Below are 27,622 nucleotides of genomic sequence, written 5' to 3'. Positions count from 1 at the left end.
GATCGCATGATTTTGAGCTTTAGATTTGAAACCGCCTTACATATACTCATCTTATTTACTTTATCTATGTATGTATATGCACGTTAAATATAGTGAACTACAACATACCAACATTTGCTAATGTTTGAATCCTGCATTAGTGGAGTTTTTGGGAACGTGGGGGCGGTGCAACAAGCTGTAACACAATACTGCCATAAAGTAACAGTAAAATGTTTGGACACACCTTCTACTCCAAATTAATGCAACGTTTTTCCTGTAGGAAACACATGGTCCTTTAGTTCCCAAATGCTACTTTCTCTGGATTTATAAGAGCTTTTCCATGTAAAAGTTCCAGCTACTGCTACAAGACATGGTGACTGTGGGAAAATTAAGAGAAAATTAACACTAAACCTAACCATAGAAGTAAAGTCACACTTATTGAAACCAAACTGTTTAAAAAACTTAAGAACTACTAACATATATATATATATATATATATATATATTTAAATATATATATGCAAATAACATGCATGCCACATCAGAATTTATTTGTCAAGGGTGTTTCCATTTTTTTTCCAAAGAGGCAAAAAGTCCCTAAGGTGCTTGGGTTTGTGGATTTTTTGGACTTTGGATATGTTTTTCTCTTGCCTTTGTTTGTTTCTATTCTGTTTTCTTCTTGGTGTGTTGAGTTATCGGTTTAAATGAGTATCTATGTGTATTTGTATTTGTCTATTTTTTCTCTTCATTTAAAGTTACTCCAAGTTTTTTTTGTTTTGAGTTTCTGGTCTTTTCTCTGGTTTAATTATTTCTTAGTTCTTTGTATTACTCTTCTGTGTCTAAGTTGGTTGTTTCTTTGTACTCCTTGTACTCTCTGTTCTGTGTTCTTTGTTGGCATTTTGTTTGAGCTCATAGTTTGCCAGTGTTCTGGAGTAGTGTTACTTTGGTCAGTTAGTCTAGTCTTGCTTCAGTTCATTTTAGTTTCTTTCCTGTTTGGTTCTTTGCTTTACACTCACCTGTATTCAATCTATCTCAGTTCAATCAGTTTTTCCCCACAGTATTTGTGCTCCTTGTTTGGTCCCAATCTTTGTCAGATCTGTCACTCCCTCATGGTTTTCTCAGTCATTCTGTTCTACTCTGTGGGTTTCTTTTGTTGTTGCCTTCAGTTTTGGTCCTGCTTTATTTTTCATGTCATGTTTGTTTTTCCTCCCCCGCAGTAACTTTCTTTGGTTAATTTTGTAAGGTAATGAAAGTTTTCTTTCATTCCACACCTTCCAGCCTCCTGTGCAAGTCTGTGCCTGGATCCTCGCCTTTACTCAATACCAACTGTTTATTTGAATTTTGCAGTTTCTATCAGCCTTTTCTGGCAGGCAAATTCAAAGTTGGAATTAAAGAAATGATGGAAACATGACAAACATGACAACATGCTTCTTTTATTTTATTTTATGGCCAGTGGGCCCATTGCCATTCTTGGTAGCTTTTTGTTTCACTTCTAACTATAAAAGCCCTTAAAAGTTCAAATAAATCATGATTCTGAATTTAACAGCCCTCTATCAGAAAGTATTGGATGGACACACAGGACAACACTGAGTTTGGGACAGAAGTGTCAAAATAATGACTGGGGAAGACCAAATGTTGGTTTTGCAATGAAGTGTGAGCTAAGGATAAATCCTCTAAAGCTGTTACAGAGACAACAAGTTGACACAAAACAAAAAACAAACTAACTTTCTCAAGACCCACAGACAAGGTGACACCAACCAGGAAACTCTGGGCCTCCTCTTTCACCTTTCAAACAAAATCCTCCCCAACCCATCCGTCAAGTCGCCTGCTGACTGGACATATGACAGAAGGAGTCTTTGCATGTTGGTGAGAAGGCCCCTCCTCGCTGCCTGGAGCCAGCGGTGCGGTTTGGACCGAACACGGGGATGCTCTGTCTCAAGAGACAAGCTGCTGTGTTTTGTAATCCACAGGAAAACCCGCTCTCAGCATTTTGCACAAAACAGATTGAGTCTCTGGGAAGAAATGGGATCCTGGGCTATTTCTACTTCTTTTCATCTGTTTCCAAAGGCCACACCAAGAAAGCAACCTTATGAAAGAGGCAAGACGTTCCAGCGGCCCTAGATGTGTATAAGAAAAAACTGAATGTATTCTTCCCATATGGCTTTCATGTTAGCTGGGTTGGAAAAATAAGTTAGAGGAAAATGCCACAGCAGAGGGAGCACCCCACCCATGGAGACAGCTGCCCACACTCACCACCGCTGCCCCAGAAAAGGAAGAGGGGTGTTTTGGCATGGCTGTTTGCAACAAAGAGCATACTGACGCTGCTGCCCACGTTTAACCAGAGGCTGCAGAAAACATTCCTGTCTCATGAAAAAGTGTGTTTATGACATGCTTTGTAATAGTGGACAAAAAAAGCCAGACGGAAACGTATCCTGTGAACAAATCAGGAGTTAACGTTCACCTCTGTTTCTCTCTTTCGCTCGTTGCTCTGTAACATGACCCACCGCCGCTGCTCCTCTAAATACTCCCAGTTTCAGGTTTCTGAAGCATCTGCGGTGGGACTCTAGCCTCAACATTAGCTGCAGATGCAGATTTAAAATCCAGAGAAAAAGTATTTCTATTGATGCGATATGTTGATGCCTGCTTATGGAAGGTTACATTGTAGGGTTACTGGACTCTCCAAAAAATGAAAAAGGCTGCCACTGAGATCCGTGTGTACACTGTTAGGATTTCAGCACTAAAAGCACAGTACATATATTTCTATCATTTTTGCTGATTATTTCACTAATAACCTCAGCATTCTGTCTGTGGGTGTGTGTAAGTTTGCTTTTCTCATCAACCACTAACTCTGATTTCTTTCCAACTTGGCAAGGTGCAGAGGAGATATAGTACTGAGACTGGGTGTGCAGTTATCTTGTCTTAGGCACGCACTACAGCCGCCTCTACACCCACCACCACATGTTAGTTCTCAATAAATGTATAACACTGCACTGAAGTGTGGACACACTGTGTGGAAATTTCCAAACTGGATCATGATGTGGACATGGAAGATTCTGCAATGAGCTTGCCGTATGTACATTTTTTTTTCTTAAAACCAAAAATTTAGTAATTTCACAACCCAGAGATTGAAATTGTGAGAAGACAGTTCGGTAGGCAGTTGTTTTGTGTTGAGCTGCTTTGCGTTACATGACAGGAGCTGTGATAAATGAGAATTGAACCATGTAGTTCATGATATTTAGTTTTCCAACCTCAAACCTTGTATTTGGTGTGACATGTAAACCTTACTATACACATTAATTTTAACCTTAACCACTTGCAGGGGGGGCAGAGTAGAAAAGTTAGTAACTGAAAAGTGACAGTATGAAAGGTAATCTCTATCTTTGAGAGTCAGAGGTTTAACAGCAAGCCCATCTCATTGATCTCATTTCAGCTTTCTCATCTCCTCTCCCCTCTGTCCTGACTGTAACTTGGGAATTATTCGCAGCAAAAAATTCTGAAGGATTTCTCAATTCCTAAAACGCACCCAGAGGAGAGAAGAGGGGTCCACAAGTGGAGTGAGGAACTTTAATCCAAAAAATGTAAATGGAAACGGTAAACTGTTAAAGTAAATATGTGCTTTGTCACAAACAGATCTAAATACAGCTGTGTGCTGCTACACAGCAATGGTGCTGCTGTGTCTCACGGTATATTCAATGCAACGACGCCTCATTTTGTGAAATGCCTCGCACCTTTTCTCCTCGTGTCTGTCAACGAGTCCGCTGCTCACGTCGCTGCTTTGAGACATATAATCACATAATGATGGCTGTATTCAAGGCTGTGAAATTGCAACATTGAATAGTGCTGTGGACCAAAAAGTGCATTTCACTATCTGTCCCGGGATCATGTTGCACTCGCACAAAAACTTAATCAAGACTTTTGGGCCACTGTTATTGATAACTGGTAGCCTTGGCAGACCAGTCAAGTTGCTGTCACATTACATCTAACTGCAGCAAAGCTCCTTTAAGAAGATGTGACTTTACTCCCATGCATTGAATTTCGGTGGAAGTTAACATTCCTCTGGGCAAAATGGCAGAGATCAGCAGCGAGTTACAACATGTTTGAAAATGGATTTATCGAAGTTGTAAATTGTAATAAATGTTCAAAAATAACAAATATAATTCTTATATGAATCATAGGAGAATCATATTTTCCCTCACACCCCTAAGTAAGTCTTTTTTTTCAAGAAACATACTTTAAAATCAGTGTGTTTGAAAACCGAAAGTCAGTAATAGTTAAGCTTACCTGCATTAGGAGCGCCCATTCTCACTGAAATTACTACAGCCAGCAGGATAACCAGTAAGCATAGCAGCAGAACCTAAAACCCAGACAACAAATGGTTGTTTGATACACTGGAGATAATGGTTTATCAATCATAGCTGTCAAACATGGCTGAAATCATTTATTTTGAAATCCAGGCTAGAAACACACAGCCACAATCAATGACAATTGGCACAGTTTAAGAGTGACCACCATAATGCTTAATAGATGTTACCAACTATGTTCAAGCTTCAAGTCAATGAGAAGTGATAAAAAGACAGAGAAAAAAAAATCAGTTTTCAATATATTTGGAATGATATTGTAGTGAAAATAGCCTTGGCCAAAGTTTGAGTTTGAGCTAGTGTCAGTCCAGAGACACTGTCAGTTAGATGCCTTTGCAACCATAATTTAGAAATACCGCAACAAACTTTTGGATCCCTGAGAGGAGGCATAAATCACCTCCAGTAAATACAACAGAACACATGCTGAAGACACTTCTGATCTGTACACATATTCATGGTCTCTTGGGTTTGAATGGTTTTGGTGGTTCTTTTACTTTTCTTTTAGCACAGCTTAAGGTTGCCTTAACAAATGTTGGATGGATGTTGGATCATTAAAACATCCGTCACCCTGATTTCCCTCTCTAAAATAACCAAATCTTCTTTTTTTTTAAATTTACATCTTGAGGTAGATATTTGTGGTTTAGAGACTGCTGGCCCACTCAGAATATGTTGAGTTAGTGATGGGGAGGTGTACAGCTGTGTTGTCAATGACCGCAACGCCTACAGCTACAGCTGGTTATTGAGGTTGTTTACTTATCACGAACTCTGAAATAGTTTGGGAGTTTCTGTGTGGCCAGATTTAAATTTGGCTTGTGACCCAAAATTGTGACCCATCGTTACAGTTTACTGTAGGTGTCCTTGAAGGTCGAGTGTCCGTGATATGTGCAGACATTTTTTAATCCATCTTATGACCCCTCCTTTGGGAAGGTGGCAGTGAATGTTTACTTATTACATCACATGTTGAACTTTAATGAGGAGAGTCCCTGAAAAAGATTCACTTTATCTGCAAAATGTTCTCCTCCGAGGTCATAAAATGATGACCTTACTTTGTTTCAACAAGTGTCATTCTATTTTTTCCTGCCATTTCCTTTTTCATCTGTGGTGAAACCCATCTTGTGTAAAGTGGAAAAAAAGGGAAATCTGAAGCGAGGGAACGTTTGTCTTTCAAGCACAGACTTAAAGTTGTGCTGAGTAACACAAATCCAACTATCTTACAAACTTTTCTTCAACACGCGTAAAAAAACAAACTCTGTTGTTGTTGTTGTTGTGTGCTATTTGGGACCGTTTTACTTGTTCTAAGACAAAAATAACGCTCCGCATCATAAACTGGCTGTCTACCTCTACCCTGCAAGAAAGCTGTGGTGATGTGCTGTTAAGTCTCAAAAGCAGGGCTGTGGGAATCATCAACCACAAGAAATCCACGTAGTTTGATTCACACACACAAGAATTAGAATTCCTAGACAGTTGTGAAAATATGCCATGTGTGCACGGTGTCTGGGTACTTCTTTTCTTCAGCTATAGGTAAATTGACAGGAAACCTGGATGGGCTTCTCAGGAGAGACTTAATATGTAGTCTTTGTAGGTTGTGAAAGTAAACAGACTGTCTGGTTGAAACCTACGAGTCTGACTCAGAAGTAAACTTTATAACTGCAGTTGTAATTACAAGCTTCTGCCTCTGCATTCACCGTGAAAATGAACTGGTTAAACCTACGTTTGAACTGGAACATCACAAAAACAGGCCACAAACCCGAACACGGTCCTTCTAGAGATATCAAAAATCAGCAAAAGTTTAATGATTAATCCCCATGTTATAAAAAAAAGCAAATCCTGTTGTTTGTTCTTTTGCCAAAGGCTGTTGCAATAATTCTACTCAGAAAGATCTTTAAAAGATCTGAAGTTCAACAAGTACCAGTGTTACAATTACTAACAGACATAGTGAGGTGGAGCATAGCATTGTCTAGACTTTGGCTCTTGTGTATCCCATCAGTGCCAAGCAGACGGCAGTTTGTTCCTGTGGTTTGCGAGATTAAGTTTGCTCAGGAAGAGTGTGAAAGATGAGTGAACTGTCAGGTAGTTTCGAGGGCAATGACATATCGTTTTAATTTCAAACTTGCCATTTGGCGTAATAAGTCCATTTGCGTTTGTTTTAAACTTTCATAGCTCTGACCACGGCAGCCTAAAAATAAGAAAGCAGTGTGGTGTATTTCCTTGTAGTTATTTCAGTAACTGTATGATTTTAATGCTGCTATGAGTAGTCAGTTATACACTGCTGGTATTGTTGCTCAGTCAACAAACACACACAGTCAATTATTTTATCCGAAGGACAAAACTAATAAAACGATGCACTTCTTCATTTAAATCTCCCAGTTTATCAACATCTTCTCCCCTTTCCAGTGACCCAGCGAGCATCAAGACGAACTCCAACTACAGGAGAACGAGGCAGTTGCAAATGTCTGCAATTGAGCAATTGGAGGCAAACATTAAAACAGCATTGTGGGCTGGAAGGTCCAGTCCTGATTTACACCTAAAACTGTTGGTCATGTCCACCTGCAGACACACTCCTGGCCTCTGTCTCTTTGCACCAGGGTGAAAACATTTAGTTTCCAGGTTCACACTGCCAGCACCCAGAGTCTCAGCTGTGTGACAGCTGTGGATTAATGACAGTGAGAGTAAACAGTGTAAAAAGCAGAAATGAGGTTGCTGTTTTTTTTTTTTATTTCTGATGAAGTATTTTCCTGATGAATTCTGTTACAGGGACTTGGGCTGCTTGTGAAGAAGTTTTCCTATCATTGAATAAGTCTATGAAGTCTGAGTCTGTGGCAGAAATGTATTCAGCTTTTAATGTTATACAGCAAAGAAAAGCAGAAAGTTATATCTTAAAGATTCTGAACCAAAATATGTTCCATATTTGCACTATTTTTGTTTGAAAAAAAAGCTGCTGAGCAATTATTATTACTTTATTACAATTATTACATTTTTAGCTTGTTTTCCAGTTCATCAAAGTCACTATAATACAAGTATTTCTGACTGCTGAATGGAGCTTTGAAATCTGTAGATGCAGTGTAAAGGCCACATAGATCCATGGGAGATATAAAGCCAAGTGGAGCTTTCCAGTCTGGACAGAGAGAACCTACCCCAATAATGATTTTACTGTAGTAAATCCGTTTCTTTCTCCGCTCAGCGGTGATCCTCTGATTCTCCACATCTGATGTCCCAAATAAAGACGACGTCTGTTCGGACGAGCGCTCCTCTAGTTTGGTTGCGTCCATGCTGCTGAGCACAAACCTCCTGCCAATGTTTTCCAGCACGGACTGAGCGGCAGGCAGGAGATCCCTGGTGAGGAGCAGGATATGACCCACCACTCAACTATAGCACCGCCTTTTTTTTTTTTTTTACGTCTTTGAGTTGGAAAAGTAGCGGCTACAGACAGTCTATGGCAGAAGCCTGACTTTGATGTGGAGGTGTAAGGGGCTGACTTAAACAGAGGGTTTCTTTTCTCTTGGTACTGTGGTTAATTTTCTCGTGAAGTCTGTTCAACTGAAAAAAACTTCAAACGAGCTGTAGTCTCATTTCAGAAGTTTACAAACCTGGTACGGATAATTATTCTCAGAAATGCCAAACGGCTTTTAAATCCTCACGCAGAACTCCGCACTGAACTTGCTGAGGCCCATGAATTAAGATTTATAGTAAAAAGTTCTGCAGCTGCTGCCACCTTGTGGTCAAAGCACAGTGTTGCGCTCAGACTGCAAAGAAGTTCCACATTTATGTTTTTTAAATAGATAAGCTTAATACGTTGAAAAAAAAAAAAAACTAAGATATCATTTTGCACCCTTGAATGAAAGCACAGATGTTTTCTTCATTTTTCTTAAAGGTCTTTATCACTCTCATTTTCACGCACAAATTTTTAGTAGAAAGGTTTCCCTCCAATTTTCCTGCTGTAGCTCTACTGTTGTTTATTTCACCAGCTGTTATCTATCATCCCAAAATGAAATACTTCTGTCTGTCAGGAGATTCCTGATGAACAGAATAGTTTGTCAGTCTGGGAGAACTAATGTTCAAGTACTCCAAGATGTGATTCTCTTTGGTCTCACTAAATGATGATGATATCGCAATTTTTCAGTTTTAGACATAAAAAAGTTTCCCTCCAATATTTATGTCTATCCATTAAAACGCCATTAGTTCATTACACAGATGTTAGTCCGACACGATGGTTTTCACCGATGCTTGTCCCTTTTTTACATCAGTATTTGTCATGACATCAAGCAGTAAGTCCTGAAAGTGTTTCGCTGAATGATAACAAGTCCTAAATTCTTATCAGCTTCCTGTCATGACCATTATGATTAACATGCTTAAAATATTGTCCTTAAACAGAGGTCAAGTTTTCTACAACCTCTCAAGCAGCCACCTAATGGATGGGCTGGGTTTGTGCGGATTTTTGTTCGAGCTGGCCCTTATTTACCAGAAAAAAACCCAAAAGATATTCACAAGTCAATTCTTGCGCTCAGAAAATAATCAGGCTTTTCCTACAAGCACAGTTAAAAAAAACTGAAACAGTCCTTGACTGTGTGAAAGTTTTTTTTAAACTTTTTTCTTGTATTTTTAATTTTTAGGTATTGGTTAACCTGATAGCATGTTAGTATTGATGACCATTTTGACTTAATATCGTCTCAAATGCTTTCCTTAGGAGAGTTTTTGTCTAACCAGTCGTTTTAAATCATTTCACAATTATAGTAAAACGACACACAGACTTTTCTTCTATCGTCCCCCACTTAGGACACATTACAAAACTTAAAAGGAACTCAGAAATAATGTTTTGTATGTATGTAACATGTCATTATGTATGGGAGAATTAGTGCTTAATGAAGATGTCCTGCAGAAATCTGTGCATGAAAGAATCCACAAGATGGTGTTGTTGCAGCACTTTTATAATGATATTGTGTCCCATAGTAGGAATGTTTTATGTCATTAAAAGCAGTGCTATAGCATCTATTATTGCTCCTGATCCCTGACAGCTGCAACAGATTTCAGCCATGTGAGGTCCAGCTTTCCTCTGAATCTAGCGTGTCCCGTGGAGTGATAATAGAAAACACATGTGGCTGGTACCCCTGACCTCTGTGCTGTCTTGCACTCCTACACTGCCCGGAGTCACATGTTGTCGCTCTCTGTTTATCTTTGTCCCCCAGTGAGTGTGAGTGTGTGCATGTAGACTGCATACAGTACACGATTCTCATTTTGTGTTTACATTCACAGCTATAATGAGCGTGGGTGTGTGTGTGTGTGAACTGGTGATTTTTATGTTTGGAAGTGACTGTGTGTGTTTATGTTCTGAATACCTCTCAGCAGTGTCTCCCCACAGCTGTCTCCACCCCTGCTGGACATTACAACATGACCTTTAATGTTCACCTACACATATGGCACTTACTGTCAATTTACATTTTACATGAGACCCTCACAAACAATTAAATGCAAAGAAGCAGAAACAAACATATACGGTATGTGATTTTGCTGCACTAGATTTAAAAGATGTGTTTAAAGTGACCTTTTGAACTATTTTTCTCCACAGTAAATAAAAGCGTAATTTCATCTAATTTCATTTTTTCCTTAAACAAGTCAATTTTGATTAGAGTCCCCATAACACACACACAAAGCTGAAATTTTCATTCACCTGTAACAAGTTACAACAACAAGTGATGCCCTTCATCATTAGATCTGCAGTAAAGGCTGAGACTGACGAAACAATTCAAAGCATCTGGCATTACTTCAAGAGAGTTGGAGTGGCTTTAACCCAGACTCAGGCTTGATTTATAAATAATGCATCTGTGAAAAGCAGTGGTAGGTGTGCTTAAAGCACATCCGCTCCATGAGATTTACGGAAGACACTTGTAAATCTTCCATAAATTATTCATTCAGCGTGTCTCAGTCCTTGGCACAATATCGTGGAAAGCTTGTGTCTTTTCAGACATACCTGTCACTGATTACCTGTCAACCAGGATTTACAGAGGAGCTTGTAGACTGCTGTTTGCCTTTGCTGTTGGCCTGAAATAATGAGCACCTTTCAAAGATTTTGATTCCCACAACTGGGAAGAACAGCACTGCCCACACAGAGACTCATATTTACTGTATGCAACATTATTGGCTGAGGTGTTGATATAATAACTGAGGAGTTCACATTTGTGATAGCTATAAAGATATGTGGTTTAGAACTACACTGCATTACTATAAATTAGCAACAGAATACTGATAGCTTTTATCAGAACATTTCTGTACGATTTCCTTTATGTTCCCTTATAATGACTATCAAAACTCTTTACTGTAATATTGTTGTATGATTACCACTAATATTACCATCTAGAGAGGATCTATCCTATCTGCCACAAGGCAAGAGGTGGGGTACATCATAGGGCTAACAAAAAGAGACAAACAAGTATGCCCACACTCATTCCTATGGTCAGTTTAAAACTGACCTGACATGCACTGTGAGCTGGTCTGTGAAAGGAAATGTGAGCACAATAGCAAACCCATGCAGGCACAAGGGGAACATGAAAAATGTCCCATGATTTTCAAACTGTTCAGTTGCTCACTGTAAAATTTTCATTGAGTTATCGAAAATAATGTCACCTGTAATACATTTTTTTTTGTCAAAGATCGCAGTATGACACTGTTTGGCAAAGGCAGAGGTGAATAATGTTCAGATTTCACTGCAAATTTACATCAGAAGTCTATTAGACTGTGTTTTTGGGAAAGGTGGGGCCAGAATAAGCTATTTCATGAACGCAGCAAATTAGATGAATATGTTAATAGAAATTCATTGTGGTGCCGACAAAATGCAGCACAGTGTTAAAACCTTCTCTGAGCTTTGTTGTTATGATGATATGTTAGATTAAATTTGAAAAACAACAGAATGTGAAGAGATACTGTCCAGTTTTATTTGTTCCTTTATCAAATCAAATCAAATTTATTTGTATAGCACATTTCATGTACAAAACAATTCAAAGTGCTTTACATAAAATAAAAACATTGCAGCAGGGAGTGGAAGAAACATTAAAAATACATAAAAGAATATAAAGAGAAACAAATAAAATAATTTAAATGAATTTAAAAACAAGCAACTGTCCAGATAAATTAAAAGATATCGTGCAGATTCCATGCATAGACACAAGAGAAAAGAAATGTTTTTAACCTGGATTTAAAAATGTCTACATTTGGTGAAAGGTTACGAACTTGGTCAGTGATTGTAAGTTCCCGAGTCTCAAGATATTTACCAACGCTGACCCTCTTCTCTTTGCTACCAAACAGAATGATCTCAGTTTTGTCTTCATTTAATTGTAGAAAATTCTCTCTCATCCAGGTGTTTACTTCCTCCAGACACTGACACAGTATGTCTGCTGGGCTGCAGTCGTCCGGTGACAGAGACGCATAAAGTTGTGTATCGTCTGCATAACTGTGATAATTGATGTTAAAGTTCTGTAATATCTGACCCAAAGGGAGCATATACAAGTTAAACAGAAGAGGTCCAACAATTGACCCCTGGGGGACTCCACAAGTCATGGCCACTTGCTCAGATTCATAGCTGCCAATTGTAACAAAATAACTACCACTTCTAAGTGGTACCTGAACCAGTTAAGGACCGCTCCAGAAAGTCCAACCCAGTTTTCCAGCCTGTGCAACAGGATTCTGTGATCTACAGTATCAAACGCAGCTCTGAGGTCCAACAGAACCAGGACTGAAACATTACCAGAATCAGTATTCAACCTGATGTCGTTTAACACTTTGACCAGAGCTGTTTCAGTGCTATGATGACGTCGGAAGCCTGATTGAAAGTTATCAAGACTTCCACTTTCATTCAGAAAGTCGTTGAGCTGGTTAAATACAACTTTCTCAATAATCTTAGATATAAAAGAGAGATTAGAGACAGGTCTGTAGTTGTTCATCATAGAGGCGTCTAGAGTTCTCTTCTTTAGGAGTGGCATAATGGCAGCTGTCTTTAGTGACTTGGGAAAAATGCCTGATGCCAGTGAGTTGTTAACTATTCCTAGAAGATCACTTTCTACTGAGGTAAAAACAGTTTTTAAAAAGTCTGATGGTATTATGTCCAGAGTGCAAGTTGTTGATTTCAGATGCCGCACTTAAATCAACAATATTAAATTGTGACATAACATCAGAGTTATTTCTAGGTTTTAGACACAGATTAGTTTTCTTGTTTGTCTGTGTGAATGTTTTGTCAAATTGTTTTGATTTTTTGGCTAAAAAAGTTGGCAAATTCGTTGCATTTCTCTGTGGAGAGGAGGTTTGACTATTTCGGAGGATTTGTGAGTTTTTCAACCATAGCAAACAGACTTCGAGAATTGTCGACATTCTTATTAATCATTTCAGATAAATGCAGCTGTCTGGCCTTGCACAGCTCATTGTTATAACTACGCAGGTTTTGTTTGTACAGCTCATAGTGAATCTGAAGCTTTGTTTTCCTCCACTTACGTTCAGCTCTCCTGCATTCTCTTTTCAGGTTTTTGACCATAGTAGTGTTTCTCCATGGTGTTTTCTGTTTGCTCAAAGTGCTAATTCTTATCGGTGCAACAGCTTCCATTTATTCCTTTATCCAGCTTCCTTTATGTATTGTAACTTTTAGGAGACTACTCATACTTTGTTCATACCTGTCCATGTTTTTCTTTTCTTTTTTAATGTATTCATTCAGCATTTTATAGCTACTTTTGGATCATGTCAATCACCTCGTAAACTGTCACCTTGGGTCATCATCAGGTCGAAATTCAATCAACCGCAGCAGCACTTTATGTTGATTTCTAATTAGCAAGTGTTTGCATGCTGCCATATTCACTTAAGATGTTAAAGATCATCAGATAACATACTTCTGTTATGAAAGAACCTCATATAGCTTCTCACAGCATTGGCTGTTTGTGTTATTCTGCCATGCTTCTGTTTTAGTCATAAATCTCAATATTCATGCTATTTAAAGTTTTTTTTTTCCAGCATATTGTACAACTGGCACTGGTAGATGCACTGCTAATGTAAATGTTGCCCACAAAGATGGGAAAGTGTCCTCCTAGAAAAACAATATTCAAGGCACACAGCCTCATGAAAATAAAAAAGGGAGCTTCACATATCAGCTTTTTCAGGCTCTGTGCTGAACACCATGGCTGAGGCAAGCTATGTTCTGTGTCCGGCATATACAGTAGTAACGTGTTGTGCAATATGCGTCCATTTAAAAAAAAAAAAACGTTTGTGCAAGCATGTATCTAATGTATTGTTTGTGACAGAATAAAAGCCAATATTCTTTCAGTGCAAAAAAAATCTCCTGAAGTTCATGTCAGTTGAACTTTCTGAGTGTGGTTCCGTAGACAAACCCCTGCACAGAGAGAACAGCAGGAACTGTAATTCAGAGAGAGCAAGGTGACAGTGTGGGACGTATAATAACAGACAGCGGCGCACACACATCTCTCATGGGCCTATGGAGGCATTTTAGGTAAGTGTCTGCAGATGTGAACCTTTTCAGCCCAAGATGAAATTGTGCCATGTGGACCGCCAACTCTGCTCAAAAGTAAAATGCAACACCACTGTGTATCAGCCACCCTCAGTGTTCTCACCTGTTTATCTTGGTCAAGGTTTTTTCTGTTGTTGTTTTTTCTAAGCTATTGGCTTTTCAGAGACTTTACTGTCACTGGAGGGAAATCAAAACATGTCAGTATGTGTTCGTGTATGTACAGATAAAAACAAGGAAAAAGCCTGACTGCATTTTTCCTGTGAGAAACAAAATCAACACAGTTTTTTTTATTAATCAAGCTTTTAGATACGGAGGCATGCTATTAGAAAATAAAAGACATGTTGAACTTGTGCAGTGCAGCATGAGGGGAATCAAGAAAACAGCTAAATCAATTGCATGCAGCAATCAAGGCAATGAGTGTGACTCAGTCACACAGTCCCATCAGTGGAGAATTAGATGCTGCAAAAAGTAAAGAGCACTGAAAAAGAAAACAGACAGAATTTAGAGAATAAAATATCTCTGTTTTACAGATTTCTGATTTTATATTTAGGTTTAAGTTAACTGGAATTTTGTTTGGTTACAGCTGGTCATGCGCTTTCTAACCACTATTTTTATATATGTTTATCTTTTGCAGTTTTTCTGCTGTTTTAAGATAAAATGAAAAACTAACAGTGATTATGCCATTTTTTATTTTATTTATCTATCTGTTCTTTATGTATTTATATATGTATGTATACTTATACAGTGGAGGGGAAAAGTCCCTTTTTAGCAAGAAGAAACCTCTGACAGAACCAAACTCAGGAAGGGTGGCCATCTGCTTCGACCAATTGGGGGTACAGAGGTCAAGAAAGAGGCATCAAAAAGCAGCATAGCACCTGGGATACCTGCTGAGACAGATACATAAGTTACTGACAAAAATAATGTCATATGTACATGGAAAGTAAAAGAGAGGTACTCAGTGCATCAAGGGAAGTCTTCCAGCAGCCCAGGCCTATAGCAGCATAACTAAAAGAGGTTTTAGGTTTTTTCATCTGAGCCATCCATAACTATAAGCCTTATCAAAATGGGAAGATTTAAGCTTAATCTTAAAGCTAGAGAGGGTGTTTGCCTCCTGAACCCAAACTGGCAGCTGGTTTCAGAACAGAGGGACCTGATAGCTAAAGACTCTGCCTCCCATTTTACTTTTAACTCGAGGAACCACAAATAAGCCTGCAGTCTGAGAGCAATACTCTACTATGGAAAATATGGAACTATTAGGTCTTTAAAGATATCATGGAGCTTGGTCATTAAGAGATTTATATGTAAGAAGAAGCATTTAATATTCTACTCTGGATTTAACAGGGTACCCATAAAGACAAGCCAAAATTGAAGCAACATCTCTCCTAAATCTCATCAGAACTTTTGGTGCAGCATTTTGGATCAGCTGGAGGCTTTTGAGAGAATTTATTGGACAGCCCAAAAAAAAAAAAAAAAATTAAAGTAGTCCAATATCCAAGTTACATGCACTATCTTTATAGCCCTCGCAAACCTGAATTCTGAAAAGGAAACATTTTAAGAGCTCTTTATTGAAACTGACATCCTCTCATAAGTGTAAAATGGAAGAAGTAGTGTTGTGTTACGACCCATGGTCTAGTTTCTAAGTATTTCAGCTCTGCAGTTTCCCATCCAGGACTGATTGGTTTTCTCTTGCCCCACCCCTTGTTGCCCGGCTGCCTCGGTCCTCTAATTGCGATCAGCAAGACCTACACATGATATTCAAACCTTGGTTGTCTGTGGTTCAATGGGCAGCTGCCAGTCTTTATGTCAGCAGCTTGCCCCTGTGTCTCTCATAACATTGTATTAATTGTCTGGAGACGCTTGTTTTAGAAGGTGTATTACCTTTCTAGTGTTTACTTGTTTGTGCATGTGAGAGGACACTTGTTAGGGCTTGTGTTTTTGTTCTGTTAAACACTTGACAACACTTGGTTTTCTCGTTGCTCTTGCTGGTGTACCTTATACCTTATATCACTTATGACCAGGGATAGTGAGATTTTTAGAACATTCTTTCCCAAAGAATCTAAATTTTGTTCTAGGAGTGCTACTCTTGACCGCTGGGATAGGTTCCAGCCCCCCACGCGACCCGACCGACGGATTCAGCGGGTATAGAAAATGGATGGATGGATGGATGGATGTGCTACTCTTTCTGTATTTTGGTTTTTGGCTAGCAGGTTTAGGATTTTGATTTTCCTCTTTGGTTATAATTTTGTTTTTTGTATTGATTAGCTCCTTTAGCTTCTGTAAACTTTGTACTGCTTTTGGTTATTTTGTCATTTGATTTTATTTATGAAAAGATTATTGTTGTTACTTTGGAAAACTGCCTCCTTGTAGTTCTTTTCTCCTTTTCTCCAGGTGAGCTGTGTAACACATTGTCACAGATTCATACGTTTAGAGGACTCATCAATTATTTCCTGTCAGCTACATTTTCAGTATGTAATCATACATACACATGTATACAGTGGGTATGTTCCAAATGCATCTAAAATAACTTTCTCATCACTAATTGCTATTAATTATATCTAACTGCATAATGAACTATCTTAATTTTAGCAATTTATTATTGCCCACATGCACTTTTATTTTTATTCTCATTCCTAAGGACCTCCTGGTGTCTTCATCTGTGCATGATTTATAAATAAATTCCTGGTGCTTTACGTGTCATCGATCCATTCCGAACTAATTCCGAGTCAACGAGTGACCTTTTTCCCTTTAGTTTTAATGAGGGTCCTGCTGTCAGTGTTTACCATGAATCTATGGGAGGAAAATCTGGTCACATGGTTATTAATCATGGCTGAAATATTCATATAAAGAGACAAGTATTATGTAATAACACCAGACATGTGACGAGTTTCATTAGAGCTGATGTGGATAAACAGGCAGCAGGAGTGACTTGTTATGAGGAACATACGGTGGGGTGGCATCACATGTGTGTGAGTATATGCTAAAGAAGTGTTTGCCTTGAGCAGGCAAGTAGAGGTGGATGTTGTTAGCAAATAAATCAACAGCTATTATCACAATCAGTCATCAGTACAGGCATTTTTCAAAGCACAATTTTGCATATTTTTTAATGCACAACACTTGCATTTCCATTTTCTCACTTCTGTGGATGTGTTGCTTGTAGTCCCATCTACATGGTTAAAGACAATTGTTTGAGCAAAATTAGCAAAACAGCGGTTTTCTTTCTGAAAGGAACTTTACACTAGGAAAATTTCCATTAAACTGTTATTCTTATAACTTCACTGAAATTACATTTATGCAAGTATTAAGTTACAGCTGATTTTAAGGTATTTTTAACAGATTTTTGGCATTTTGTAATCAAATAGTTAATTGTTTAATCAAGACAATGATAGTTACCATTATCAATACTGAAAGCAATCCTTTCGTTGCCTAATTTTCCAATATCTGAAGATAGAAACAGGCTATCCTACAAAATACAACGACATGCATCGTTGTTCTTACAGGAATACCAACGTGTTATATAAAAAAAAATGTGACCTCAAGCAGTGTGAATCACCTTGGCAATGGGTCACCTGGGCAACCAACCAAATGGCATCCTATAACATAACTTTAGTGTTGTGAAAGAATGTTTCACAACATGCATTATTACTTCAGATTTGACCTCCCTTGATCCTGTGGAACACCTCATCTGTAATAATATACCCAAAAATGTACAGGTCAGAGGTCAAGACACATGACTCAGAACCCTTTGATCAGCCTACTTCTAAATAATACAAATGTTTAAGATATTGTACATCAGCTAATTTCATCCTACAGGACAACACAGGTGTATCTCATAATAAACAGATTCACCTCTAATTGAAGGGATGTTTGGAATAATTAGTAAATGACAGCAGGAGCAGCAGCAGAGTCACAGAGGCATAGCAAATGATGGGAAAATGAAAGACTCTAATTGAATGTCAGCGGGAAGCTGTAGGCCGCATTGAACTGCATGTAATGAGATGTGGGCAGTTGAAGGGCACCCCTCCCAAGATGCTTTCAGGGTGTAGAGAAGAGGTGGGGGTGGAAACTGTGGGTGGGATGGCTCCTGTCTCCATGGCATTGCCCTTAATAATGTCCTCATATGATGGCATTATGTAATGTGTTCTCCAGTAAAGTTTAGTCAGCTTTATGCACCCTAAGCCCTGCCAATGAGTTCAAAAGCTAACACAGTGTTGTATGTGTGCAGGACTTGTTGTGTGTGTGTGTGTGTTAAAAGATGTAGGCAACAAGTATGATAGTAAGACAGCTGCAGTCATTTTTTCCTGGATGTGATTGAGCATAATTTCACACAGACTACATAAAGAGGTAAACATGCCAATTGTGAGACAATTTGATACAGTGCAATATTCTTTTTCTGTATAGGATTTCAGCTTCACAGTCATGTGCAGTACTGAACTCCACTTTCATTAAAAGTTGTTGAACTTTTTCCTCTCAATTGGGGTCACCCATGGTGACTGATGACCTGCCTGCATCAATTGTTTGTCCTCCTAAACTTCCTGCTAAGTGCTCTTAGATTATCTGACTTGTGGCTATGTGTCTTTACACATCACAGAGAACATATTTCAAAGAGGAGGTCATCAAACCAAAGGCCTATTCAACTGAGGCCTATTGAAATGTAAGTCACAGTTTAGACATGAAGATCAAGTAGTGTGATATTCTAACTGATGTTTTCTACTTTTTACGTACTACAATTAGTAAGAAAGAAATGAGCAAAAACTGATGCATATTTCAAAAGCCCAGAGCATGAGTAAAACTTACCTATTTACAATTTGCTACTTCTTAAAAAGTGCATCAGTGTTCTTTTTGGAGGCTTCCTCTGTGATCACCCTTGAGGTTCAATCAAAGCTCTCAAAGTCTTCAGTACAGATTTTGCAGCCTCTCCAAAATCGCAGTAATGAGGGTCCAGGCTTGATGCCCTGTCCTGCACAGCCAGGGGTCAGAGCCAGAGTCTGCCATCACAAAAGATGGTCTGATGGGCCTGTGACTTCATAAAGTGCTTGATATCACGCGGATGTATCGGTGATCATACAGCGAAGGAACAAAAGATCAGTCTACAGCCCGAAAACCCTGCAGGTCTGCAAGACTCGACAGCTGAGACTGATTTTAAAAAATGACCAAGAGCCAAAAATAACAGCAAACCAGAGCACCGTGTTAAAAACTGTTTTCATTTCTGTCATTTCTTTCAGTTCAGTGAGTGGTTTTTCACTTCAGTTTCACCATCTCATTGCATCTTGTGATATAAAATATCAGCATGTCAAAAGTGATAGTGCCTATACTTATAACAACATCAAACAAAAACTAACAAATCCCATGACTAGAACTAAACCGTCAATCAAATAAATGTTGTCTTGTTTAGAGAAAAGCCTGTAAATATTGCACTGTGCCATTCATCTCAAATTGTATTATACAAGACAACAGACAAGAGACATGCTGCAGACTTGCAACTTAGCTGTACTTTTTTGGATTTGGGTATTTTAATAAAGTGGGCAGCACTGTTGCTTCATAGCAAGGCGGTTCAGGAGGAATTTGCACATTCTGTCTGTGTCTGGGTTAGTTTTCACCATGTCTTGGGGTTTCTTTCCACAGTCCAGTGACATATATTTTAGGTTATCTGTATTGGTTTTATGTTGCAAGTGTGAAAGTGAGTGGTTGTCTATGTCTCTGTGGAAGGCTGGGCACCTGTACACGCTGTACCTAAACTCTAGCCAAATGCCAGCTGGGGCTGCAGGAACTCATGACTCTGCAGGACAGAGCAGGTACAGAGAAAGGCTGAATAGCAGCCTTCTTGCACAATGTGGAAATCGTTGCTAATACCTTAAAATCATATACAGTTAGATAGTGCTTATACATAGTTATCACAGAACTGGTTATCAGTCCACACATAAAATCTGTCTTCAGGATTAGGTCTACTACAATATGATGGAGTAGAGAAGGCAATAGATGGAAATCTCAGACAATTCAGACACGGGACTCGTCAAATAGTTTTGACCATCTTACCCATTCATTTAAAAAAAAAAAAGTATATCCAACCCTTAGACTGATACAGGTATAGAAATCACTAAATCATTAAGACATCTCTCTTTCTATATTCAGTGGAGCCATCTGGTGGTTACACTCTGCACCAGCTGCGTTCGACTTCATTTAAGTCTTTTCCAGGTGCATTTGTCCCACATAATGTCTGCCCACATTCCTACAAGAAAAGGTTCTTCATGATGCTCTACATTCTTAATAATGTCTGCTTTTTTTCGCCTTTTCTGCGGGTGGTGCTTTACAGGATGCCACCATGAGCTGCATTAAGGGTAATGAACAAACAATTCTGTTGGAAGACTTGTCAGGTCGAAAACTCATCTCATACTCAATTGTTCCATCATTACTGTGGTCCAGTGACCCTCCTGCCTTCCCTTGCTTCGAGTAAATCAGTGACTGATTCCCATACTTCAATACTTTCTTTATTTTATTATTCCTTTTTATATTTTAGTTAGTTTTCTCAAAGTTAGTTTGAGAAATGGTTGTTAACCTAACTTTGGTGCACAAATGAATGTTGCACTCTGCTTCTAGCTGATCTCTGCTTTTTAAGATAAAGTTTACTATGAACAACACCTGAAGAATAGTTAGTAATGGGCTTAACGTTGTGCTGGAATGTTAGTTTTTCATAGAATAGACTGAAGAATAAAGGCTTTCTAACCCTTATAAAAGTACCTTGATCCTTTTTCTATTTAACACTTTGTTGATCTTGTTATTTCATCTTGGATCTACCAATTAACACGAAAACTAAATAGACCCTTTTTCATAAAAGGAGCAATATATTGTTTGTATGTGCTTTTATTCTGTATTTAATTACATTACTGTTGTTCATAACTTGATTCATTAAAGACTGTAAACATAATTTTTTTGTGACTGTTAACACACAATGTTGAATGTACTGTAAACAATATAACACAAAGACTTAACAAGAAGGAAATTAGAAAGGCCACATTTTGGATCTAAGTTTCGTGCATTAATTGTTGCATTGATCGACTGAGGCTCAGTACTTCAATTTGTGAAGGGAGAATAATGCAGGCTCAGTCACAGTTGACTTCACTGACCTGTTTATTGAAGCCAGAGTTATTTTTGGCCTGGCTCATAGAGAGGAACTTGAGATTAGCCAAGATTTATCAGTAAGGCAATAGAGGCAGTGAGGTGCAGTGGAGATTTTTGTCACAGGTTGCTAGATGTATAGTTTAAGATACATTACAGATCGCAAAGGATTGTGTGTTCTTTCTCAGTAATGGGTCAGGGGGAATGAACAATCAAGCTCGCATCAGACGAAAACTGACTCACTCAAAAATAAACCAAATGCATTTTGTTGTGCATGAAAAACAGAAAACATGTTTATGATAAAAAAAAAAAATGAAAGCATTTTGCTCCAAACCAATCTGTGTCTCCATCTCGCACTGACGCAAAACACAACAGGGAACTACTTACTGGAAACCAGTGACTCTATAGGTCATCAGTTCTGGCCTCACTTAAACTTTCACTTGACATTTTATTTCTATGCGTCATCATCATTTCTCTTTCTTTCTCAGCTTGAAAAACATTAAACTACCCACTCAAACACTTCATGTGCCTGCATTACTCATCGATGTAAATAATATTTTAACAAGGAAATAAAATCTCCAAATATGTTTTATTTCCCATCAAGTTTGAGAAGAAGCTTCTGGTGTTGACTTTGCTGAACTGTTGGAAGCTGAGGTCCAAGGATAGACATCTGAGTTCCTTTTGAGCCAAAGTAACAGCTGGGCTCAATAGCAAATTTGGAGTAAGTTGTGTTGATGCAATAAAATCATCTCACAGCACACATCAGTGAATGAAAAAAAAAGCAATGTTGACCCTCAGCTGCAATGATGAAGTAGGTCCGTGGCCAGCAAAACAAAACTGCAAAGCTGTACATGAAGTCTCACAGGAGTTCACATGAGTTATTCCAAAAATAAAATATCTTAATGATCCACTGAAAAATGGCCAAATGCGTGTGTTACTGTTTTGAGCATGGATTTAAAGTGAGGTTGAACTATGCTTCATATGGTTGAGCCTGTGGGTTCATGACTATTTCCTTGATTAATCAGTTATGCTTTAAAGAATAGCAAATTGTTGTGAATTCTCATTAAATTGTCCCAAAGCTTCTTATGATACATTAAAACACAATACACAATACAATACAATTATAGCTAAATTTGAAAATTTTTTTGCATTTTTTTGAGAAATTGGATCACCAGAATATTTGTTAGATTTGTTGTGAACCAAAACATTGTAATTTTTCATAAGCTTCCCATTGAATTAACTTTTTTAACTCTGTCTCCTACAAATTATGTTTCGAACAAGTTGTAACCCCCCTAAGTTAAAAGATTGAACCATGGAGCTGTATGCTTTAGCTCTGCTGGCAAAATACCTTTTTTTCTTTTTTTTTAAAACAAAAATGATAAATTTTCTTTATGTATTGTTATTGCTGCTGGCAGGGATGATCTGCTGTATTTCTTTGTATTACATCATAGCTAAAAAAGCCTCATTCTGATTACACTCAGGGTGGGTATTGTTGTTCTTTATGTTAATCAACTTGTGAACCAGGGGCTCCAGAGCAGATGCTGCTGCCCCAGTAGATGGCTGTAAAGCAGATTGCACTCTCCACCACAGACTTATAGAAGATATGAAACATCTTGGTGCAAACAGTGATGGACCAAAGCTTACTTTAGAAGTACAGTCTGTTTGGTCCCTAACTTCTGTGTTGCATTTCCAGTCCAGTCTAACTAAACTTTCAGGTATCTGTTTTCCTTAACCATCTCCACCTTTTCACCCAAGATGGAGACAGTTTTTGGCTCATTCCTGGTCCACCTAAAATTCAGAACCATCTTACATATAAATGTAAGTGTTGTGGCTGTCTAGTTTTACACTCACTGCAAAGAATATGCAGACTAGTTCTCGTATCTTTATGGAAAGAAACACAATACTGCCGAAAAACAATATAGTCTCATAAGACATTTGAAATAAAAGCTGTTATTACAAAACACATACCACATTTACCAAAACATAAAAATGCTGAAGATGAAATGACAAAGAATCATATGATAAACATATGGCAAACAAAAATTAACAACCTTAATGTGAATTAATTTCTTGAATCTTGTACACAAACAGTAGGTTTGTGGTTATTTCCTCCTTTATGATAACTCTACTATACTGCTTATGTAACCACACACTAACAATAACAGGTGGTGTCTGGTGCATGAATGGGTATTGCTGAAGAGTCCTTGTGGCTGCAACTTTCATAGAGATGCTAGATTATTTTTATCCAGTTGTTCTAGCTATGATTTGTGGGGATGAAGGTGAGGACAGGAGGGTGAGTGTGAGGAGCCTGTGAAAATACTTTAGAATAGTTATCTTTCCTTTTTTAAATTACAAACCTTGATAATGAAGTAATATTCCATAGCATCCCCAGTATATGATATACTCTTTGTGTAATTAATGTAATAAGATAGCAACAGACAAAGCATCTTATATCTAAAGCATTTTATGTAGAATATTTATTGAATAGTTGCAGTTTTGGTGCAGCAGAGCTATATCCCAGCTTAGTGTGTGGTCAGAATACACAAAGGGGCAAATACTACGAAATAAAACAGGAAGTGAAGTTAAGATGCTGAATATAAACTAATAACAAAATGTAAATTAGAAAACAGAACCTGTATCTAGAGAGATAACAACAAAATGGCACATAAATCTCAACATTTTTAGGAGTAAAAAAATGTAAATAATTAACTTAGATATCAATGTAGAGACTGACTAATAATATATCAAATTAATGGAAATGGCTGCATATTATGTCTAAAGGAGTACAGCAAGTGATACATGAATCATTCTAAATTTTTAAATCATTAAGTACTACATTTCCCTTGGAGCCTTTTTAAATAACAGTGAGCTGTTGTATTACTAATAGTATGTCAACTTGATGGGGGATTTTTCTTTGAAGACCATTTAATTTAACTAGTGCTGGGACAAAAATCCTTAGAACAAAAACCCCAGACGGATTATTTCACTCTCTTGTCTGTCTTAGCTATCTTCTTCTCCTCCAGCCTCCATAATCTGTGAAACCTCACCTACCTACTTATCACCATTCTAAGAATGGCAATCATGGAATAGTGTCATAAATACTTTTACACTAATAAGTACATCATGCTAAATTTAACCATACAATAATATCCAAAAATATCTTCGTGAGATACTGTGACAGGCTTGGTGGAACATCTTTAAGAGTGAGTTTTCAGTATGAAACTTTGGAAAGTACAACAATAGCCTTACAGATAGGTCATGCGACATGAGTATGCACATTTGGAAACTTAAATGTAACCCTCACAGCAAGTTTCAGCCATTTTCTCAGACAGCCTCACACAAGTAGTGTCTAATCCCTCACAGCTGTCTGAAACACAATGTCCTGCGTGCTGATGGCAGATATTGTTCTTATCAAGTCATTTATTGTTACATAAGTTTAAACATTTCGTGGGAAAATAGAAATAAAGATTGGAGAATGCGTGTATGGAAGGGGAGGATTCTGGCGGAGGGGGTGTGTGAGGGAGGGGTGGTGCTGAATGAACAGCTCCTCCGCTCATAAAATAATCAGAGAGCTCCTCTGCTCCGTCAGAGCAGCACAGCCATGAGCCAGCCGAGCTCCCCGTCCTCTAGCCCCACGCTGACACTCCACCTGCGCCCCTAACACACGCCAACGCCACCATGAAGAAGCAAAACGTGCGGACCCTAGCCCTCATCATCTGCACCTTCACCTACCTGATCGTCGGAGCCGCGATCTTCGACGTGCTGGAATCCCAGGAGGAGACGTCCCAGAGAAAGCAGCTGGACCTGAGGAAAGAGGAGCTGCTCGACACTTTCAACTTGTCTCCGGACGACTTTGACCAGCTAGAGAAGGTGGTGCTGGAGCTGAAATCGCACAAAGCCGGGGTGCAGTGGAGATTCTCCGGCTCCTTTTATTTCGCCATAACTGTGATCACAACCATAGGTAAGAAAGCAGCTCCTCCGAGGGAACCAATGAGTTTTATAAAAAGTTTTAACTCAACTTCAGTGGGCTTTATTGTGATTTAAACACGACTCCCTGGCAGTTGTTCTATAGATGTTGTTATATCTCATTTTCATGATGTACCTGTTGCACTTTACATTCACTGCATCTGTGAAATCATGAGCCTACAAATACATTGTGACATGTCACTGTTAAAGTATGCTGCTGCACTGAAGTATACATTTCAAATGTTGAACACCGCAGTCACTTTCTGTTGTTTAAGGCTGATATAATAAACAGATTGTTTATTCTGGGGCATTTAATCCAGTTGCAGCATGAAGAAATAGTAGCTATAAGTAAAATTTGCATGCAAATTACACAAATTTCCCTGTTCATAAATTGAGGTTGATATTAGAAGTGTTCCAGCAAACTTAAGGCATCACTGACCTGTGCTCTTGTGCTCTTTCTCGTTATTCCTACTCCAGATGATCCCACCAGTTCTATAGTCACTTAATTGCAAAGTGTGGAGAATAAAAAAGTGGTTTAGTGAATTAATTGCTTCTCAGCTTTAGTTCAGTTCAGTTCTTCTCATTAGATTATTCTTGCAAGTATAACTCCATGCTAAATTTGACATTTTGGTTACCAGAAAAGTGATACTGAAATTAAATGATTTTTATTAAATGTCAAACCCATCTTTTAGACAGTTATAATCCTACAAAATATAGCATTGAATAGATTCTTAATTACATAATTCTGAATTACAAAGAATAATCATCTAAATCTTAATCTTATGGAGCTTCATCAGGATTTGCGGCTCATTGTTCTGTCCAGTCTGCACTCCACAGTTTTGTCATACTATCCTGTAATTTATCTATCTATTTATTCAATAATTTATTAGCTTCAGCAGACGGCTAGCTATTCTGAATGCAATATCTCTAAAATCCTGGTGTAAAGTTCCTATTTAGCAGTGAACAGCAATTAAAACATTATTGATACCTCGCTGTTCAGTATAGTAGGAAACATACATTTACCCATAAATAGACCTATGAGACTGTGAATATTGAACTTGCATTGGTCACTTGGTTCAAAACATATGCTATCCAATTAATAATGTAGTTCTGTAACAGATGAATGTGTAAATAAGAAGATTTTTACTCGCCAATTTAAGATGTCAACATTAATAGTAGTTGATGCTCTTATTTCATGGTAAACTCTCTGAAAGTCTAGAGTAGACAATTACCCATTTTGGGATTGATAAAGTATCATTTAGTTTAATTGAGCTCCGTACAAATTTAACTCAACTATTTTCTGTTGCAAAGATCCCAAAAAATTCTCTTCATGCAGATTTAATATCACATCACAAGCTTCAGCTGGCAGACGCCACTGAGGTCACAGGTATAAAGGTCAAAAGCACTTTGAATTGATTCTAATTTCCCAAGAGTCCCTTAAATGAGCTGCTTCAAAGACAGCATGTTTACCTCTGACTTTGCCATTACTAGCATTTAAACGTTAACATTTAAAGGCCATTTTCTTGAGATTGTGAATCATATACTGACTGTGGGAAACATGAAAAACTAACTAAAAGCACAAAAACATATCAGATAACAACTTAACTAAAAACATGACAGTTCAAGAGTACAATTAAAGTACTTATAGTGCATAATTTCAGAAACACACAAAACATGTTTATCTTTTTCTAAACACTCTGTTTTCTAGTGTGTTGTTTTTGTTGAAATATTGAGTTTGTGGTTTTGTTGATGTTTTGAACCTCAGGGCAACCACATCAAAAGACTTTCTACTCTAAATATGTTCCGATCAAGTGTTTAAGAAAAGAGTAAAAAAATAGTTTTTTTTCCAAAAAGTCTGCATTCACTTTCAACCATTAAGTGTGACTGTGTGATGTTATTCAGAACTAAATAAATAAATATGATATAATATATTATCAGGCAGAAATGACATCTGCAGAAAGAAGTTAGCCAACATAAGCCACAGCTCATGCTGAAGCCATGTTTAAGGCAGCCTCTTTCAGCTGGGCACATCATCAGTGCTGGTCACAACTCCCTTCAGTGACACCCATTCAGCAGTTCATAAGAAGGGCATCGCTTATTTATTCTGACTGCCCTCTGCGTACCGCATCACTCTTTCATCTGGCTATTTCAGCTTTGAGATTCATCTTCATGTTCGTCTTTCCATATTCCCTCTGTGTTTATACACATGTAGTGAGCTGCTAAGCTATATTGTAATGAGGCCTCTACCTAAGTGTATTGCCAAGTTTAAAATAAGGTCAAGGAAAGAGAAAAATCTCAGGCTTTGTTGGAGGTGTTTGTTATCTAATGGACACTCTGTGCCACTCTGTGAGAATGGTCTGTTCTTGAAAATGAGTGAAATACAAATGTGTGTGAGAATAAATCTGAGGTAGTGTCCTGACTGAAAATACTAACAAATGTACAATTTGGTTTGTAAGAAAGCAACTGAATTATTTCTTTGAAATAAAACTGACAGTCTCCCTCTATAAAATTCCTCTTATCTGTTTAGCCTGTTCTTATCTCCGTCTCCTATCTGACTCTGCATTCCTGTTTGTTGTGTCCGGTACAGTTGTCGCTTCTGACCTGTGACTTGTAACCTTATCAGAAGCGGACAACTAATTGCACACTAACCCAACCCCGGCTGTCTGTAACCGCTTCTGTAATTGTGAGCCTTGAGGATGCCACAAACACAG

At 38.1% G+C, this 27,622-nt stretch overlaps 2 protein-coding genes across 2 annotated transcripts in view; one reads left to right on the top strand and one right to left on the bottom strand.

The window, feature by feature from the left end:
- enpp1 (ectonucleotide pyrophosphatase/phosphodiesterase 1) overlaps positions 1–7,654 on the bottom strand; it is a 29,605-nt gene extending 21,951 nt beyond the window's left edge. Inside the window, exons 1-2 of the mRNA XM_075459095.1 lie at positions 7,471–7,654; positions 4,260–4,332 (exon numbers count right to left, since the gene is read on the bottom strand). Coding sequence (XP_075315210.1) covers positions 4,260–4,332; positions 7,471–7,605 — 208 coding nt within the window. The 5' untranslated portion in view covers positions 7,606–7,654. The remainder of the gene's footprint in view (positions 1–4,259; positions 4,333–7,470) is intronic.
- A 16,885-nt stretch (positions 7,655–24,539) lies between these two features.
- kcnk3a (potassium channel, subfamily K, member 3a) overlaps positions 24,540–27,622 on the top strand; it is a 41,756-nt gene continuing 38,673 nt past the window's right edge. Inside the window, exon 1 of the mRNA XM_075458949.1 lies at positions 24,540–24,906. Coding sequence (XP_075315064.1) covers positions 24,624–24,906 — 283 coding nt within the window. The 5' untranslated portion in view covers positions 24,540–24,623. The remainder of the gene's footprint in view (positions 24,907–27,622) is intronic.

This window comes from Odontesthes bonariensis, chromosome 24, assembly GCF_027942865.1.
Source record: "Odontesthes bonariensis isolate fOdoBon6 chromosome 24, fOdoBon6.hap1, whole genome shotgun sequence".
NCBI lineage: Eukaryota > Metazoa > Chordata > Actinopteri > Atheriniformes > Atherinopsidae > Odontesthes > Odontesthes bonariensis.
Note: the sequence above shows the minus strand (reverse complement) of the source record. Positions and strands in the feature narration are given on the sequence as shown.